The following is a 20,973-nucleotide window of genomic DNA, read 5'->3' as shown; positions in this document are numbered from 1 at the left end:
ACTTAGAAATAAGCTATTTATGTGAATTATTTAAAGAATTCAAAATGATTGTAACAGTAGTATAATATATAGTTTTTTACTGATTCGAATTTTAACTTCAAGTGAACTAGTAAAATGAACTAAGCATCAGATTCATCACTTTCCTCAAGTAAATATTCAATTATTATACTGAACAATTGATTGCTTCAGCTAATTGTACACACAAACATTAACATACATATACCTTAATTTCACAATTGACTCAAGCTTTCAATTATGAAATTAAGGTATATGTATGTTAATGTTTGTGTGTACAATTAGCTGAAGCAATCAATTGTTCAGTATAATAATTGAATATTTACTTGAGGAAAGTGATGAATCTGATGCTTAGTTCATTTTACTAGTTCACTTGAAGTTAAAATTCGAATCAGTAAAAAACTATATATTATACTACTGTTACAATCATTTTGAATTCTTTAAATAATTCACATAAATAGCTTATTTCTAAGTAATTAAGAACCGATAAAGAACAGAAACACTGCTCTCTCGAGGTGTGGGGTGTTGTTTACGAAATTGAGAGGATGGAAAGCCAAAGTCTGGAGCTTTAACTGGTGAGGTGGAAAACCCTGATTCTAAACTAATGGTGCACATGGGTCCAGTATCCTGGGGGAACAAATGGCGTATGAACTTAATGTTGGTCACTGGTTACCGTGGGACTGCATCTCCTAACGTTGCTCCGCAGCCTTGTGAATTAGACCTCTAAGTCATAGGCTCGGGGTGTGGCCTCCTAAGAAAACCACCTGCTTCGCTTTGAGCACCCGGACACTATCCCAGCCCTCAGATAAATCGAATGATGAAATGTGGCGCATATCTATTTGGTGCCTCCTTGTACCAATGTGACACATTGATAATTTAATTGACAATTGAACTAGCCAAATATGAATATTTTTATAAAAATCTTTTGTTGAAGTGTGCATTCTTACCTAATTGATGATATTGATTATGTTAATTAGTTTAAAAATGTGACCAGAAGGAAAGGTTAATTAGTTTCTTATGGTCAACAAGTGAAAATATTGTTTAGTTTAATGACAATACTGATGCACTTTAACAATGGAACCTTTATATGAATGTTATACATTGTTCATATTTGAGAATAATGATTCATCGTATGAATGAAACTAAGGAATAAATTTAGGATTTTTCATGATACACTGTTTGGTAAATCGGTGACTTTCGATTCAGAGTTAATAATATATGAATGGAATGACATGTTCAGTTATGAAGTATGATTTCTTTGCGGTATAATTTCAAGACCTACCGAAAACTCAATGAACATTTCTCAACATCATTCAATTTATAATAGTCATGGAATTATCGCGTAGTTGTTATTTTGACTAAATTTTGGTCAGTCTCAGTTGGTATATGTGTATCCTATGCGAATCGCTTTGATATAGCCATTATGTCACAAGTTTTTATAGTATAGATAGAATATAAGTAGCAATGGAAAGTCTGCTCATGAAACTAGTCCTCTACTTCGGACCAATTACACTTAAGCAAATGTTTCAGTCAGTAAAGTATAACTTGTTAGATAAATACTTAGTGATCAACAACAAAAGCGACGGTTATGAAATGATCAACAAAGTTCCATTCCCTTTATGTCATACACGCACAACACATTGCATGTAAGAAAAACAAAAATATGTTAATTACAATCTAAAAGTAAATTTAGTGTGTAGAGTAAAAGAGATTTAAAAATAATCAGGAAAAAGTTTTTTTTTGTATTGTTTGTTTGACTCTTCCTATTGATGTTTAGAACTGTGATTGATCAGTCACTTATTGGCATATGTGCATCTTAAGCGAATTGACTCGATAATATCTTAAGTCATAAGCACTATGAGCAGAGATGGATGGTAGTTAGCAGTGGAATCCAGGACGCGCGTTTCATCCTATTTGGGACTCATGAACTGGATGTACCTGCATCCCTGAATTGATGTTCACTCCGGGACTCCGACCAAATACCGTTCGCTTCAAACGCCATCGCATTATCCACTTAATTATTGAGTCCTGATAGCCATTAGCTTGTGTAATGGGGTAAAGTTTTGATTTATTTTTGTATTGTTTGTTTGAATCTCCCCATTAACTCAGTAGCTAATGGAAAATGTGGTAGCGTTTCAAGCGAACGGTATTGGGTTCGAGTCCCGGAGTGAAAACCAACTCAGATACAGGTACATGAAGCTGACGAGTCACAAATAGAACGAGACGCGCGTTCTGGATTCCAATGCTAGTCACCATCCATCTTTGCTTATAATCACCAAATAGTTTGTATAGTTTAGCTAATCGTTAAGCTTTAAATACATAGACTGTGTCAAACGAATATGGAATATGTCCCATACTATGAAAATGTGTAAGTTATCCTGATATGTTCATGTTTTTCTAAAAAAAACAACAAAAAAAACAAATTTCTGTGACTGAAATTTTTCAATATATAACAGTGAATTAGTGACTTGATTTGGTTAGAAAACAACATAAAATCAACAACTGTTCGATTATTTTTACTTTGAGAGGTGTTATAATGAACAGTGGTAAATAATGACCATGACCATGTAAATCTATTCCTGATTGTAAACTGAGAGGTAAACATATTTTAGTATTGTGATAAACAATAGTTCAATGAATTCATTTTGTAAATATTGGATAGCAATGACAATTAGAGATTAATATAATGAACTGAGGTGGTTGAAGTAATTTTCGAGAAACCCTTAACCTAGGTTTTCTGGTAGTTGGCACTCATCAAGAAGGCATACTTGAAATCTTAAGGGTATTGGTGTTCAAGGTAGGATCCTGAATCTCATCACCAAGCTTCACAGTATGAGACGTTACCTTTTAGTTATTCGGACAGCGGTTGGTCTCTTATTGAACTTTTATATTTAAAATAACAAATCGCAATTTTACCCACAGATTATCATCAGTTAATAGATTTTGAAAGAGATTTGTTCTCTGAGTTATATAGTTTGGTCGTTTAGCATTCATTATGGAACAAAAGTCATATCAACGGGAGATACAATCAAAATAAAGAAGTAAACAATGACAGGTTAAAAAGTCAACAACAACCAGTCAACATCGAGGTCTACAGGACAAGCTGTGTGCCATATGTGGAGAAATTCGAACACTTCACTTCTACCTGAAGTTTGTGTTGATGATGTCATTTGGAATAACGATGAAAGCTCAAAGAACAAAACTATATCAAAATCATCCACCTGAGCTACTGATCTTCTCTGCCATCTCAGTTAGTAGATTATCAGAAATGTATCATAGAGAATATATAAATATATAATTAATTGTTTTTTTCTGATAAAGTGATTATTTGTATGAATCGCAGGAATTAAACAGACACTTCCGTACCTATCTTATAACCCATCATGATGATGCTAATAATATAAGATACAAGTAAATACAGTATAGTGACTATCATACTTTCCTTTCTTATCTACCCCTTGACGACCGAAGACGAAAATATTTTGTGGTTTATCTATTAAACAAACAGAGAACTACAGACTTAAGCGAAAATATTTTCGATCAAACATGAATAGCAGGAAACAGTTACAAGTGAAGTATATTTAAGAATGGAATTTACAAGGGTATTAATAAAAAATAATGTATTTGTAATATCACAATGAGTAGAAAAATTAAATCTTTACATTTTCTGAAGTTTCGTGATTAAGTACAGGTCACTTCTTCGGAGAACAAATAAGCAAATTAAACTAACACAAGTTTTAACTGTACAAAGGAAGGAAGCAAGAATATTTGGTGCAATCAACTAAGAAACAGGTTTGACCATATCAATGTCATGTCATTCCGATGAAGGTGATTTATTTGATGCATCGTTTTGTGTATTTGTATGTGTTTGTGTATGTATGTATATATGTTAAAAGATGAAAAATGTAAGATTTGTGGTGCAAAGGAATAGAGATAAATTTGTGTGTACGATAATGGTGTGAGATGTGAATAGAATCAGATATGGCAGTTCGAATAGACGGTGGAAGTTGGATGGATAGTGAGACCTTCTTTTCTATTGAGGGCAGTAGGATTAAGCAATCTATGGAGAGCTTCAACTACTCACCTTTCTCAGTAGTTTGAAAATCCTTTTTATAATATTTTGATGTTTTTAATACCTACTGTTACTTACTTACTTACTTACGCCTGTTACTCCCAATGGAGCATAGGCTGCCGACTGTTATCACTGATTTAATTTTGAGTGTTTCCAGTTCTATGTGATTATTGGGCGGTTTCTTGAGGTACCTAAGATGTTCTTTGATCGGGGTCAATATTTCAGCAGATGACTCTCTTATATAGAATGCATTACAATCGACACATCTTAATTTGTAGACATAATTCTGTATTGACATTAAGGGGATTTTTTCCTTTATATGAACTAAAGTATTTCGAAGGATGATCGTTAAAAACCTAATTTTTCCACTCATTGGGTTATTACAAATATATTATTTCTATGACAATCTACCTACACGCGCGATACTGATAGGTCCTGGGTTCGAATCCCCCTATGCGGGATCAAGGATGCTCAGTACTGAGGAGTCCCATACTTAAACGAAACGGCTATCCAGTGCTTCCAGGTTTTCCATGGTGGTCTAGCTTATGAATTCACTTCGTGAAATATTGATACCTTTAATTTTCTATTATGTATTTCACATACTCAAGCAATCAATTGTTTTACTTTTAATATCAATCTGGTAATCAAACTAATGAATAATGCAGTCACTTAAAATAAACTGAAATGGTTATAATTTGCTATAACATTACTATATAATAAGTTTCATTGAATTACATTCCGTTCAGTTTTATATTTTAATTCATAACTAAAAATAAAAAGTGTGTGTGAGTGTGTGTATGTGTGTGTGTGTGTTTGTGTTTGTGTACATGAACTTAAGTAAATAAGTTTAATTTATTAAGAAAGAAATGATCTATTTTCACATAGAAAAGTTTTATATATTTCTCTTATAAGTTATAGAATCGAACACCCACAATGAGAATTACTATTTGTTTGTCTAATATACCACTTTTTGTCATAACCAGGCTAATGAATCTCTTTCTCACACTCACTCTCTCCACCTCCCTCCCTCCCTCCCTCACTCTCTCTCTCGCTATATATATATATATTATGTAACTGAAATGCAATGCTACATTTAATGATAGTTTAGTTGTTCTATTTTAATTCATTATTAATTAATTAATTGGAATGTGCTTTTTTGCTTTAAATTAATTTACTGGCGGACAATTTAGTTTTTTTATACAGTTGAGTTCATGCGTCAATTAAAGCTAGACCACCATGGAAAACCTAGGAGCACTGGACATTAACACCGTTGGATTTCGGCCAAGTGGTCTATCGGTTAAGTGCTCGCGCGCGAGACTGATAGGTTGTGGATTCGAATCTCGCGAGGCGGGATCATGGATGTGCATCGCTGAGGAGTCCCATAATAGGACGAAACGGCCATCCAGTGCTTTCAGGTTTTCCATGGTGATCTAGCTTCAATTGACTCATGATCTCAACTATATAGAATTACTAAAAATCTACACAAAACCCCCTTCTGATAATTTAGGTTTTGTTTTTAAGTTGACTTTCTATTTTTATAATACAGTGATAGAACAAAATAAAAGTGAAAATTTATTTATTTATAGTTAGGGAAAACAGAAAATTAAAGTATTGTTGAAGGAGTTTTGTGGGGGGTGATTTTATTTATAGGTTGTATATGTCGGTAATTGACTTTATTCGATTTATCTTTGAGAAATAAAGAGCATTGGATAGTTATTCCATCCTGATATAAGATTCATAAGAAGTGTACATCTATGAATGAATCAGAGGTTGAACTCAGGATTTTTAAGTGTCAAGGAGAAAATCTAATAATTAAAACCAGAGAGTTCGTGTCCAGTGGTAAAATTCCAACTTTAATCGATTTTCCATAATAGTTTGACAGTATGTTATTGATTAAAAATAGTGAATTTCATGTCAATGGAGTCTTAAAGGAAGACAAAATCCGTCATTCTTAAATTCCAAATAATAAGAGTTGCAAAAGAACTATATTCCTTAAGATGATGAATTCTAATTTAATGACTAAAATTACATGCAAAAGAATTCATACAGTGATACTGATGGTAATCATAACAATAATAACTGTTGCAATAACATTACTTACTAATGAGACTAGCGTGTAAAATGAGAGTAGTGAATCTGAAACTAGGAATATACTGTTCATAATGAAGAGGAAGGGGGGATGTATAGCTGTAAATCCTGTAGAATTAGTTATTGAAAACAATTGTTCACTTGGTATTCCAAAAGTTTTTTATCGTTGAAATGATAAACTAACCAACTATAACATTTACCTGAATTACTTATTGAAAGGTAATAGCCAACAATTATACAACTGATTAATTACTACTTTTATTGGCTGAGAACAGAGAACAATGTTTTTGTGAACATATCATACTGATTTTACTACTTTACATTGAATAGCATTAACGCTTTGAGACTAGTTTGTGGATGGTTATCAATGGAGTATCAAAAGAAGTAATTACCACTGTATATTAATCAGAATCGAATACAAACAGATTGATCACAGTAAGTAAAAGAATGTAGGTTTGCTTTCAATCCTATCATATCAATTCAATGAGATGAATACTCGGTGTAGTACCTGTTTTATTTTCCAGTGTGCTATTTTATTTAAGTGTTATGTGTTTGTTCGAGATATAATATTCTTGTATTAAATTAAAATGAACTATACTGAGCATAAAATACAGTATGTGTTTTGTTATAAACCTGAGTATTTTTCATTTATGCGATTTCATCCTAAGTAATGATTAAAATGGCTTTACAATCTACATATGAATGAGGGTATTTTTGACTAGAGTCGTCATCATGTTAAGGGTTTAATAAATCTTCACTTTTATCAGTCTTGATGTTCATACTTTGCGTCGTGGGAATAGCAGTGGTTCCTTGTTCTTTCAACTATAGGTAATAAGCTATTTCCACGTAACAGTTAGCGACAACCAGACTTAACAATTGGTGACGCAGTCATAGCAACTGATGACCAGTCATAACAATTCAAAGAAATATTTAATAACTTTATATTTTATGTTAATAATTTGAAAGTTATTTCACTAAACTAATTGCCAAATCACATGTTGAGGAGATCAGGTTATCTAGTTTCTTTAAATACATGTTAGTTCTTTCTACAAAAGATAATCTCGATGTAATTTATTCAGTTCATATTTCCGCCATTACATTTTCTGTTATCTGATTAGTCGTTATCACTATGATTTTGCTAATCTTGTCACATAACTCAAGATTATTGAATGTTGCTTTGAAGACAGAGTTGTTCCTTTATAACTTTTGACTTCTTTACGGAATGTAATATCATCCTGTAAATCTTATCTTTTCTTTTAGCTTGAGGATCATTAATGCTGAAGTGTTGTCGTGTGACATCTGGTCTATTCGAGTTCCTTTTGATAGCACCATATCAAAAGAATCTAGAGTCATTTGTGAATTGCATTTATTGTTGATTAACTAAAAACCGGGATAACTTGATTGTTATTGTTGAGATTGAACATGACTGACTCTAGAAACTTGTAAACTTGACTAACGTTTTTCGTTATATATATATATATGAAATATTTAACCTTTGACATTTATATTGACAAGAGATGATATACATAAACGCATACCACGTCTATCTCGTATCTACTAGCATTCAAGATTATCACTTAATAAATACTTTCTTATTATTCCAGTTATTGTTCATTGAACAAAGAATTTCAATGTGTTTGTCTACATAGTAGTAGTAGTAGTAGTAGTAATGGTAGTAGTAATAATAGTAATAGTATTGGTAGTAGTAGTAGTAGTGTAGTGAACAAAACACGACTCGGGACAATCGAATGTATATTAAGCACAAATTAGACTATCTCACTAAATCCTGATAACCACACAGCAAATAATTAATTTGCGAAATAACAACCAATTGTCTCAGTCTTCACTGTTCCTTCTGTGAATATCAGTTCATCTTCTCTAATTCCATTGTTCATGCATTTTCCTACCGATTGCGCTTTATTCCAGTTCTTTCCTTATCGATCTTCTTCCAAAATACATTCTATGTCTGACTATCGTCATATAATACTTATATGGATATAAGTAGACTACACTGCACTCGTCCCCCCCCCTTTAAAGCATTCGTTCATGCGGTGGTTCTGCTCGCCGTACGCACCTTCTTCTTGTACTGTAGTCCGTGCCAAGCTTCCTGTCAAAATGTCGAGTCTGCGGCGAACTGACCTCTACAGCTGTAGTAATAGTAGTAGTAGTAATAGTAGTAGTAATAATAGTAATAGTAATGGTAGTAATAGTAATAGTAGTAGTAACTATAACAGCAATAGTAGTAATTCTCATTTGTTTACACTTTCTGTTTAAATTAGACCTAAACAACCATGAACTTGTACGTATCAAATAACTAAGACTCATTTTATTTAATTATCAAGTCTATAAACAGAAGAGACATAAAAGTTATTACTTAACAAAACCCTATAAAAAGGTGTACATATACAACACATGAATTAATCAAATCATAAATTATCATTCAGCTATCTGAAATAATGTGAGTTTATGTAAAATGATCCAAAACTCTAAATGATGAACGTGAAGAGAATAAGGTTCATTAACAAAATGATAACTTGAAAAGAGACAGAATTATGTATATCAGTAGTAGTGAAGAGTTTCTTTTTGGATGTGTGTGTGTGTGTGTGAAATACAATCTCTTAGATTTAGAATAGACTTAATACAATTTATTACTTATAAGTGTGTGTGTGTGTGTGAGTAAAGCAGAAAAGGAAAGAAGATAGAGGAAGTCTATAAAGAACAAGTCAAATTAATGTAGGTTACTTATGAGTCATTTTATTTATGTATTTTATAAGTTAATTAAGTAGTATATCTAATATAGTAGTAAATCTAGTCCTTTAATAATAACCATAGATGTAGGTGACAACGCCATTGATTATTCTTTGACCTTGACTTCAATTTCTTAATAATCATCTTTTATCGAATAAATAAGATATCCCTCTACTATCTTGGGTAAAATCTATTTTCATAAACTTTCCATTAATTCTATGGTAACAATGATAATTATTAATTCACTTAGTATTGTTTGTTTGAATCTTCCCATTGATGTTTTACGACTGCAACTGGTCAGTCTCTAATTGGCATATGTGCATACTGTGCGTATTGCCTCGATATAGCCTAAATTCACAAGCATTGTAAGCAAAGATGGATAGTGGCTAGCAGTGGGATCCAGAACGCGCGTTTCGTCCTACTTGGAACTCGTCGGCTGGATATACCTGCATCTCAGAGTTGATGTCCACTCTGAAACTCGAATCCAGTAACTTTCGCTTCAAACACCATCGCGTTATTCACCCTGTCGCACAAGCAAGTGGCTTTCATGACTCAGTGACCGAGTGGATAACGCGATGGCGTTTGAAGCGAAAGGTACTGGGTTCGAGTCTCAGAGTGAACATCAACTCTAAGATGCAGGTACATCCAGCTGACGAGTCCCAAATAGGACGAAACGCGCGTCCTGGATTCCAATGGTAATAATAGATTAACATTACATATATTCCATTATTCCACTGTGTTATATATCAATAAACTTATCAAAATATACAAATTATTTCAGTTAAAGTCTAAGATAGAAGGAAAAATAGCCAGAGACATTGAAAAACTGATTTAGAAAAACATAAGTGGAGACTATCCTTTTCTGTGAACCTTGAGGTCTTAATTTTCAATGACTAATCCAATAATGTATTTACCTATGCATAGTCTGTGGCACTTTATATTTCTGTATCAACTTTTTCAACATTCTAATAATTTGCTTAAATAGGTTTTGTGTAATTACAAGGTAGTTTACACCTCTAAGACCACTAGTTGAAGAGTCAGCGTTTTCTCTTTTGATTTGGAATATGTCATGTTGGTAAACTTACAACATGTAGAGGTCGAACAAAGAAACTTCATATATTGTAAATAGTGCTAATACCTGAATAGGAGACTTGCTAGTATATATTCCAAAATTATGTTAGTTCAAAATAGTACATGATTCGAAACAATAGTCATAATTTCATAAACAATAATGTAGAAACCAAGAAAGTTCTATTTGCTTTTGTTTTCAGAGTGAAAATGAAAAACTTACAAACGTAGATTATGTGTTATTGTCATAATATTCCGGCTTCAAGAGGAAATTTCGGGAATTCTAGTGAGATGCATTGACCAATGAGCTTCAACTTTGTCGGGTGTGAGGTAGGTACACACCGAAGACGATTGAAGGCGGTCGCGTAATATTGTGGATTGATTGGAGTTAGTTTAGCAAACTAATGGATTCGGGGCCAGTATTTTAGGAGTTAGGCGTTCCCTCACAATACCTGAAATTGTGGACCCGATTCTTGATTGCTTAATCGTCTATACACACTGCTGAGTAGTCTCATACTAGAACGAAATGGCCGTCCTTTGTTTTCAGGTTTTCAATAGTTATCTAACTTAGACTGGTTAGTGGTTTCAATTAATTGGTTTATTTTCTTCTCTGAAAAAGTGACTTACACTAAGTCAGGGAGCATCAGAAATATTATATTCTAACCATTGGAACTTCATGAATATATTACTCCTATTAGATCGTATCTTTGGTTTATTTGAAAGTAATCTTAATAGTTATGAATATGTTATAATTTAACATTGTGAATAAAGTTATTCCAGATGATTTATGTATTGAGAAGAGTAAGTTTTCTTATTTTGTTGAAATAAAAAAAGAAACAACTTTCTTTATTAATGTAATAGAATACACACTGTCACGTGCTAGGAAGTGACAACCACCCAGTGTTTCCATGTTTTTGATGGTTTTCTAGCTAGTCAGTTCGGGGTTTGAACTATAAAATTCAACATCATCAAAAGACTGCGTTTACTGATAATTTCGAGAGGTGATTCCTAAGGCTCAGGTAAGAAGTTCACCCTTGTTGGTAGTAAAACAGTTTTACGTTAGAAGATTATCACACAATATGAGGAATTACTGGGAGTTAGAAACATAAACGCCTGGACTACAACTCTTTGGTTTGATATCTAAGCGTTTTCCAAGAGACCTGAAAATCTTAATTTCAATCCCTGATAAGATCAAGAATGCTCATTACTGAAGCATTTCATACAGTTGTTTAATTATCTCTAATTTTCAATGACTTTACAACCACTGTCAGTTCGTGATATAAAATTTACAATATGATCTGCTACAGATTCATACCAACATGATAGTCGAAAATTTAGTTACCCTAATAGTCAATGGCATAAATTTATACTGGAAAATGATATGATTAAAGCCAGATGAGAAATTTATAATTTCATCTATGAGAACTGATTTATTTCGTTGTTTTTTTCTATTATTTTCCTTTAAACTGAACGCTCTTTTTAAACAAAACAAAACTGTTTTTGGTTTGTTTTTTTTGGTTTCTGTTTATCGTCGTCATCATCATCAACATCAACATCGCCATAATAATAATAATAATACGTTTATGCAATCATTATTACCATCATTATTTATTACGTAACCATATTACATAATTATGCAATATTTATGCAAATTTCTTTTTTCTTGTGAGAATATTTTTTTTCTTTTAAAATCTTTCCATGAAACAATAAATAGACACATAATTTAATAATAAGAATAAAATAAATTCTCATATATTCTACCGTCGGCATTTATGAAAAAAATATATAACAGACGATTTAAATGGTGGTGACAAGCGGAAGAGTAGTAGGGGGGGTGGCATCGTCGTCAGTATGTGTATATTTAATAGTAACAATAATAGTAATAATAATAATAATAGTAGTGGTGGTAATTGAAAAAAACGAGTGAGGTACGTTTCATTTTCTCAATAATAAATCAGTCGCCATTTGGTTTCAAGTCTATCTACACTTTGCCAGTAACCAAAATACACTTTTTTAAATAAAAAAAAAGAACATCTATAGTACATTTTAATTGTATTTCTATTAAAACAAACCAAATTGAATGGTAATCTCTATATTAACGTGAATTAATATATAATTATGCATCGTAATAATAATAGTAATGGTACTAATAGTAATAATAATGGTGATAGTAATAATAATTCAGTTCACTTTGTATGAGAACAAATTGTGTAAATCAGTCGCATTTTTTTGTACTTCTCGTTAGTAAACTAGTATAAGTTGCTATTGGGGGGGGGTTCATGAACAAAAACACTGAAAAATACTACATGTATGAATATTAAAGTAATCATCATTATGGTAATTATAGGGAGAGATTAAATCTAATACCCTTTTTTTATTTGAAAATTCTTTGTTTGTGTTGCAAATATACTACTGATTGATAATGATAATATAAAAGAAATAAAAATAATTATCAAAGAGTAAAATTTACACTTTTTGTAACATTTGATCAGTAATACTTGGTGCTCAACAGTTTTCCAGTTGATATGAAGATATGAAGAAATTTATCTTATGAAAATTTAAAAGATTCTCATTACTCATACAACACGTAACAACAAATGTAGAAGAAGACGATCAGTGTAGCAGCAACCTCAACAGCATTAGGTCTTAACATACACAAAGGGTAGAGCAAGGTTCTCCGATATAACACAACATGCACCAATCAAATTACACTTGGCGGAGAAGCTTTGGAGGATGTGAAAACCTTCACATATATGGGCAGCATCATCGATGAACACGGTGGATCTGATGCAGATGTGAAGAAGCTGATTGGCAAAGCAAGAACAGCATATCTATAGTCGAAGAACATTTGGAACTCCAAACAACCGTCAGCAAACACCAAAGTCGGAATTTTCAATACAAATGTCAAGACATTTCTACTGTATGGGGCAGAAACCTGTAGAACTACGAAAGTCATCATCCAGAATATACAAGTGTTTATTAACAGCTGTCTACGCAAGATACTCAGCATCCGTTGGCCAGATATTAAGTGATGACTTTGACGTAGAAACTACATAGTAGCAAAAATAGTACTTCAAAGTGTTCATTACTATTCATAACGGTTACAAAGTTGTTTTTATGATAACTTTTCATTAAAATTTCTTGTGTTTATGTTTGTTTTACAATATGCATTTATTATCATAAGTAAAATTTCAATATGATAATAATCACATTCACTTGGTGTTGTTTACTTGTATCTTCCCATTGTTATTTGAGACTGCATATGTGCATCCTGTGCTGATTGCCTCGATATTGCCTGAAAGTCACAGCTTTATAAACAAGATGGGATGGAGGCTAGCAGTGGAATCGAGGATGCGCGTTTGGTCCTATTTGGGACTCGTGAACTGGATGTACCTGCATTTCAGAGTTGATGTTTATTTTAGGACTCGAACTCAGTACCGTTCGCTTCAAATGCCATTGCATTATCCACCTGGCTACCGAGTCCTGATAGCCACCTGCTTGTGCAATGGGGTGAAGTTTAAATCCACTTGGTAATGTTTGTTTGAATCTTCCCATTGATGTTTAGGACTGCAATTGATCAGTTTCTAATTGGCAAATGTGTATCCTGTGCGTATTGCCTCGATATTGCCTGAAGTCACAAGCTTTATAACAATGCTCACAGTTTAGAAATTCACTTACATTACTCAATTCTTCCATGTGAAATCAAATCAAAATTCAAAAATACCTGAGGAGTTCCACAATAGGACGAAACGGCCGTCCAATGCTTCCAGGTTTTCGATAGTGGTCTAGTTTCGATTAACTCATGATTTCGAGCTACAAAATACCATAATAACACTAACCATATCTTTATGAAATTATCATTCACCTATAACATTTATGATAAACTAAGTGGAATTTCAAAAATTTATGAAATTTTCATTTTCAATAGTTGAGATCATGAATCAATTGAAGCTAGACTTACATGGAAACCTGGAAGAACTGGACGATCGTTTTGTCCTGTTGTGCGACTCCTCAGTAGTGCGCATCTACGATCCTGCCTCATAAGATTCGAACCCAGGACCTATCAGTCTTGTGAGCGAGAGCTTAACCTTAAGCGAGTTGAATGGTAGTTAGTTGTAAAATTCATTTCATCTTATTTGGAACCCATCAGCTAAATACACCCTTATACCCTAGTGTGACTGTTTGTTTTATTATTTATATTGAATATTGAAAATGTTATTCAATATTTATGTTTACTTCATTCCTTTTAATGATTGTCTTATAGGCAAAGAAAGTTCATAATAATCATAAACTGTCATGTGATATTAAGGTCAGTCAATCAACTAACTGTTCAAAACATCAGCTTATCATTATTATTAATGATAATCATTTATCATCTATATATATATATATATATATCCATATTATTACATAATAAAGAAAAATAAAATATATTTAACCTTAATATTACAACATCATTAAAAGATAATAATAATAATATGTAAAGTCATTTATATACTACTAACAAACTTATAAAATAGGATTTCAGTAAACTCGGTTAATTTTTCAAAAAAAAAACAAACAAAAAAAATCAAAGTATCCGTTTTTCATCACTAGTGATAATAAAAAGCGAGAATATTAAGATTAAACGATAAATAAAAATTAAAAAAATATTTTTTTTTTATGGTTAATTTATGTTAAGAGGATTAAATGGATACTAGTTAGTTGAACATTTAACACAGTAGTCCAATATTATTGACCTTAATTTTAATGTATCATCGACTACTTACTATTTTATTAGTAAAACAAGAAGAAAAGAAAAAAAGGAAAAAAGAGAGAAAAAAGAAAAAGAATAAACTCTAAGTTACGGTAAGCAAAGATGGATAGTGGCTAGCATTGGAATCCAGAACGTTATATCGATGCAATACTCACATTATGTACATATGCCAATTAGAGACTGACCAGTTGCAGTCCTAAAAACATCAATGGGAAGATTCAAACAAACAATATTAAATGAATTCAAATCTAAGTTACGTTTATATTTTTGAATATCTAAATCAAATCTTCAACAAAAATTAATTTTTAAGGTTTATTTTGATTGAAATTAATTTTAGGGATTTATAATATAAACTTATAAAAGGCTATAAGTTATATTAGATTTGTAAATCTATATTGGAAAACTGGGGAAGTAGTATATATTAGATGTTCTGAAAGCTGAACTTATTTAAGAGTTCAATTCATGAGTTAATTAGAGATAGATCACCATGGAGAATCTGAAACCACTAGACGACTGTTTCATCCTAGTATGAGACAACTCCGCAGTTGAAAGTGATTCAGATCTTACTATTGATTGTATTTTGTTCAAAAAACGTTGTTGATGAATACGTATTAGCAGTACAGGTAGATTCATTCCTTCCTGTTAACCTTATCTAAATACGGAATATCACATTAAATCCACTATGACATTGATTCACTTAGTCTAGTGGCATACTTCATTTTAGTTGATAAGAATTTGTCAGCAATGAGAAATAGACAACAATTTAAACACAAAGGTTAATCGGTGTAGAAAATAAACTTTAGTTTCTCATATGATCATAAACTGATTAGTTTGATAATATTTTTGTCATCATTAACTTAGATGTATTAGAACATCAAAGTAGCCATCACAGTTGGATCAAACTTAGTATAATGTTCATCAAATATCTAAAATATGTGGTATTGCTTTCATTATCAAATCACTGTACTAGTGCAATAGTAGTTCTTATAATTCCAAACTATGTGTTGAGACAACTTTTATTAATATTTGTTTATTCGTTACTCTGATAATATCCTCGTCAATCACCCAGTTCAATTGAGAATAATCTATGGAGAAAGTATCGGTTAATCACTGTGCTATACTAACGGTTGTTCAGCATTAATCTTGGTATGATTTATTATCTTATAAACTAGAAAAGTATATAAATTTTAAAACTGATTGTATTTAGATACTGGGTGGTGTTCTATATTTGCCAACTACCTACGAGAAAAATGTTCCTAGTCAGTTAGTTTCTACAGTTTCCCATTATTCCTAATCATGACTAAATGATGATCACTCTTTGTTGATATATGTCTATTTCTATAGGATCTTTGGACCTGGATCCAAGTGCATCCAGCTGAATAGTAGGAAGGAACACAAGTTTTGAATCTCACTGCTAAACGTAACCTAATCTTCTGTTTCTTCGATGATTTGTGGAGAATAATTTTACCCAGGTATTTGCCTTGTTCATAGACTGAAGAACCATTTGGAAACAAATAAATGTTTCATCATAAATTAGACTTTTCATTAATTGCTCACTAATTACTTCAAAGAGGTTTCGTAGCAAGTATAATAACTTTAAACTACTTAATCACGATTCAGTGACTCACAATTCCAACTCAAGTCATTTCCCGATGCAATGCGATAGTTATTCAATGAAAACAATGAGTTGATGTTTCCTCTGTGACAATTTTAATGTTAAAATTTTATACAAATTGAAATACACTGACAAGTATTTACTGACTGAACAATGAATCAATTTGTAAGTTAACTCGATATTTTGATCATTTTGGCTTGTATAAATAAGTTATCATTTTTGTAAACATCAAAATTCTAGATTATTTAGATATTATCTTTAAACTATGATTCTAATAAGCAAAGGTGGATCGTGGTTAGCAGTGGAAATCAGGATACATGTTTTGTCCCATTTGGGACTCACTAACTGGATGTAACTGCATCTCAGAGTTCATATTCATTCCAAGACTTCAGCCTAGTACTACGATAGCAATTGAAGCGAACGATAATGGGTTCGAATCTCTGAGTGAACATCAACTCTGAGATGCAGATACATCCAGTTCACGAGTCCCAAACTGGATTCCACTGATTGCCACTATTCATCTTTCCTTATAATACTTGTGAATTAAGGCAATATGAACAGCATCCACATATACCAATGAGCGACTGATCAATTGCAGTTCTAAACATCAATTGGAATATTCAAATAAACAATACCAAGTAAATTTATCATTATAATGGTTGAATTCATTAGTCGATCTAAGCTAGACCATCATTGAAAACCTAGAACCAATAGACAGCCTTTTCATTCTAGTACAGGACTCCTTAGCAATGCGTATCCACGATTTCTCACCTTCCGTCTGACTGAAGCGGCTTTCAAAATATTAGTTTATCTTTAATTTTTCAAGTAAATCGAATCAATATTAAAGTATAGAGAATATTGAAATTCTTTAGAAATTTTCATTATTAAAACTGGTTGATTTTACTTTTTTTTTTAAAAATTCACATCGAAGTTTTTACAATTTTTTTGCACAGTTACAATCGAATTACTTTTTAAAATACAATTTCGTACACCCTAAAAATCATTTATACATCCTAACAACAATAATAACACACAAAAGGATATACACATAACTACTCATATCTGAAAACAGAATATTAGTAGTATTAGTAATAGGCATAAAATTTTCTCACAATTACATAAAAACTTTTTCTTTCAACTGGTAACTAAACTGTAAGTATAAATGAAACTTTTATACAATGACTTCTATTCTGAATAGATAAACTTAACAGGAATAATTTTACATTGTCAATTCTATATGTTTTATATTCTATTTTAATCTTAATTTATACATTGTAGGTAAATTGACTTGTTCTGAAGTTATAATGAGGTATATGGACTTAACATTAACAATCAATACTACACACATTTGTGTATAATGTCATTGTCTTTTAATGTTTCCTTGTGCAACAGCAATATGAGTTCAGGTTATTAAAAAAATAATAAAATAAAAACCATTTTCGGATATAAGTTGTTTATTCTCATGACTTCTTGACTGCAGAATGAAAAAATTCGATGTTTGTTTTCTCACTGAAAGTCATAGAGAGTAATCTTCAGTTCATAACAATTCACATATCTATCATCATATGTTAATTCATTATAGATAAATTCGATAGAACTATAGCCTTAACGGATGAATATTCAGAAAGGGGTTTTGTGGATATTATAGTCATTTTAATAGTTGACATTATGAATCAATTGAAGTCAGACCACAATGGAAAACCTAGAAGCACTGGATGTCCTATTGTGGGACTCTTCAGCAAAGCGCATCGTCAGAATTAACAGTTTTGATAAATATGTGAAAATTTCACATTACATAAAGTTGATATATGACTCATATATATTCCTTAGAAAATGTTTCTTCAGATTTTTCATCGATATTTAGTCGATAAAACTTTACATGGTTGCTTGATGACGTAATAAAAACAATATAAGTGTTTCAACAAAAACATGTAAGCACCTAATGAACGTTTTTTTGGCAAGTTTATTTACAACTTCATTTAAAATGTGTCCTATTAACTTATAAGTTGACCCCATCTTACAAATCATTAACAGAAATACAACATATTTGGTGTGTTAGAGTGGTATTTTAGTTGTATTTTGATTGAGTCACTGAAGTATCCAATCAAACATGTTCATAGAACTGGAGTGTTGAACAAAACAGCTCTTTTAAAATGGAACCTGATGACTATATGAATGATATGAAACCAGGACAGTTGTACATTTTATACATCGATGAAAACAACAAACAGGTAAAATTTCTTAGACCCTCCTATTCTAAATTTACTGTATTATTGTTGTTTCATGGTTTTAATTTAGGAAAAAGTCATTTATGCACAAAATTCTAAAACAAAAAAGAAACATGAAACGATGATGCACATGGAGATCATGAATACTGAGGAATTTCAGTAGCGTTTCGTTCATCCAAAAAAGAAACGGGACAATAACTTTACTAAAACTTTGGAGTATTTTGATAGTGATTAGAGTTATGTACCTCTGAAGTTTATAAAACAAAGCTGTTTTTTGTATTCACTATGTACGTATTTATTAGACAAAACATAAAAAATATAATTATTGCCATAAGATATTTGAACAGTTTTGGTAAACAAGGAACGTGTTTTGCACATTTTTTGACCCCTTTTTGTAACTTTTCATTAATACACAACCACGATTTTATATTAAGAAAAGTGGTCTATCGGTTAAGTGCTCGCGCGCGAGACTGATAAGTCCTGGGTTCCAATCTCGCAGGGCGGGATTGTGGATGTGCACCGCTGAGGAGTCCCATAATAGGACGAAACGGCCGTTCAGTGCTTCCAGGTTTTCCATTGTGGTCTACCTTCAATTGACTCATGATTTCAACTATATAAGAAAAGGTAGTTATTGATTTTTGATTAGTTACTAGCTGATAAATATAATTTTTAGTTACTTAAATAGTTTCGCAAAACCACTTATGTTACTAATGTGTAAATTTTGGTACTTACCACCAACGTCCTTTGATTTGAGGTTTATGATCTTCTGTATTAGTTTTATTCTGTTTAAATTTTATTGAATTAACTGGTTGATTTTGTTGATGTTGCCTATTGAGTTGAGTTTTTTGCTTTGACTGTTGCTTACGATGATCAAAATAACTGGATAAATTTTTATTATATGGTCTTTGTATTACTGAAGGGTATGCTGTAAGTGGTTGAAATGAAGATGAAGAAAAGGTAGGAGATTTCATATATTTTGATTTTGTAATATCAAATAGTTTTTTATCAGAATACTGATTCAGTAGTCGGGATTGTTGAGCTATTCGCTGTCTGTATGGATTTAATTCATGCTCTTTTTTCCATAGATAGGAAGTTTGTAAATTATCATTGATTCCATTAATAATAATCTCATTACTACCATTATTATTATTATTGTTAGTAGTAGTAATAGTGGTTGGATTATTATCAACAGTTTTGCTATTCACTGGAAGGTTGTTTACTGATGAAAAAGAATTAGAAGCGGACAGTACTGATGCATCATCAAAATAAAATTTATCGTGAAAATCAGAAAATTTACGTTGAATTTTGTTTTTTATGAAAGATGGAAATACTGGCGAAGATGATGAAGTTAATTCTGGTACAGAAGTTTCTGGAACTGCCACCACTCCTTCCTTTGATGATGATGACGACGACGATGATGATAGTATATCTGGTAAGTAATGTTTTTCTGAAAGATAACTAACTGGAAACTTGAATCTATTTAAACGATCAGGTAATGTTTCTATATATTGAGCATAAATATTATAGGATAAAATGATTAAAAATAAATTGTACAATTCAATCATTTGCATTATATTTGTAAATGTATTTCTCTATTGAATAACACTTTATCCATTTGTTCAAATGATCAGTCAATAATGAAGTCGAACAATATTACTTATTTTAGATTATCAGTAGTTTTATTAAATTATACTGATAAAATAATAGTAATGTCTCAATATTTATAATGTAGATAGTACTTTTAATGTATACCAAAAGTAGTTGCTGGGTGATTTCTCTTTGTTTGTTTGTTTCTCTTTTCTTTTCTCTTTTTTTTTTCAAAGAAACAGAATAGAAGATGAAATCAAAACTTCCATGTAGAAGAACAATTAATTACTGTCGTACACCAAATTCATTTGAATACATATATATATATATATATATATATATATATATATATTGGTATTCAAATGAATAATACAACTTGTATTTATGTTATGGCTATGTATTCGTATCCATCTATTTATAGACATAATTAACATGAATATTGTATTGTGCCATATGATGTAATAAACATTAATAATGATTATATAATATACAAAATGAAATTAACTCTCAATGGAACCATAATGATTATGGTAATGTATATTAGATTGAGTAATGAAAAACAATGTTTCTTCACAGGTAATTTTGTTTTAATGCACCTTTTTTAACATGAATAGGATTTCATGGTGTGGTGTTTTTTTTAATTCTTTTACTTGTTTCATGTATGTATGTATGTATGTAGTATGTAGTATGTATCTATACATGTAATTGTATGTATTGGTGGGGTGTGTACAAGTGAACATCAATATATATTCACTGGAGAGAAATATAAATTTGTACCTAATTTGATTTGGTGTAG

At 31.4% G+C, this 20,973-nt stretch overlaps 1 protein-coding gene across 1 annotated transcript in view; it reads right to left on the bottom strand.

Annotated features, from left to right (window-relative positions):
• Positions 1-20,433, bottom strand: part of Smp_152900 (wnt related) — a gene marked incomplete at its 3' end in the record, with an annotated part of 63,237 nt that extends 42,804 nt beyond the window's left edge. Inside the window, exon 1 of the mRNA XM_018798688.1 lies at positions 19,323-20,433. Within this exon, the coding sequence (XP_018653605.1) occupies positions 19,323-20,161 (839 nt within the window). The 5' untranslated portion in view covers positions 20,162-20,433. The remainder of the gene's footprint in view (positions 1-19,322) is intronic.
• Positions 20,434-20,973: the final 540 nt, after the last annotated feature.

The sequence above is a fragment of the Schistosoma mansoni genome, chromosome 7, assembly GCF_000237925.1.
Source record: "Schistosoma mansoni strain Puerto Rico chromosome 7, complete genome".
Taxonomy (NCBI): Eukaryota; Metazoa; Platyhelminthes; class Trematoda; order Strigeidida; family Schistosomatidae; genus Schistosoma; species Schistosoma mansoni.
The sequence above is the reverse complement of the archived record's forward strand: the minus strand, read 5'-3'. Positions and strand labels throughout refer to the sequence as shown.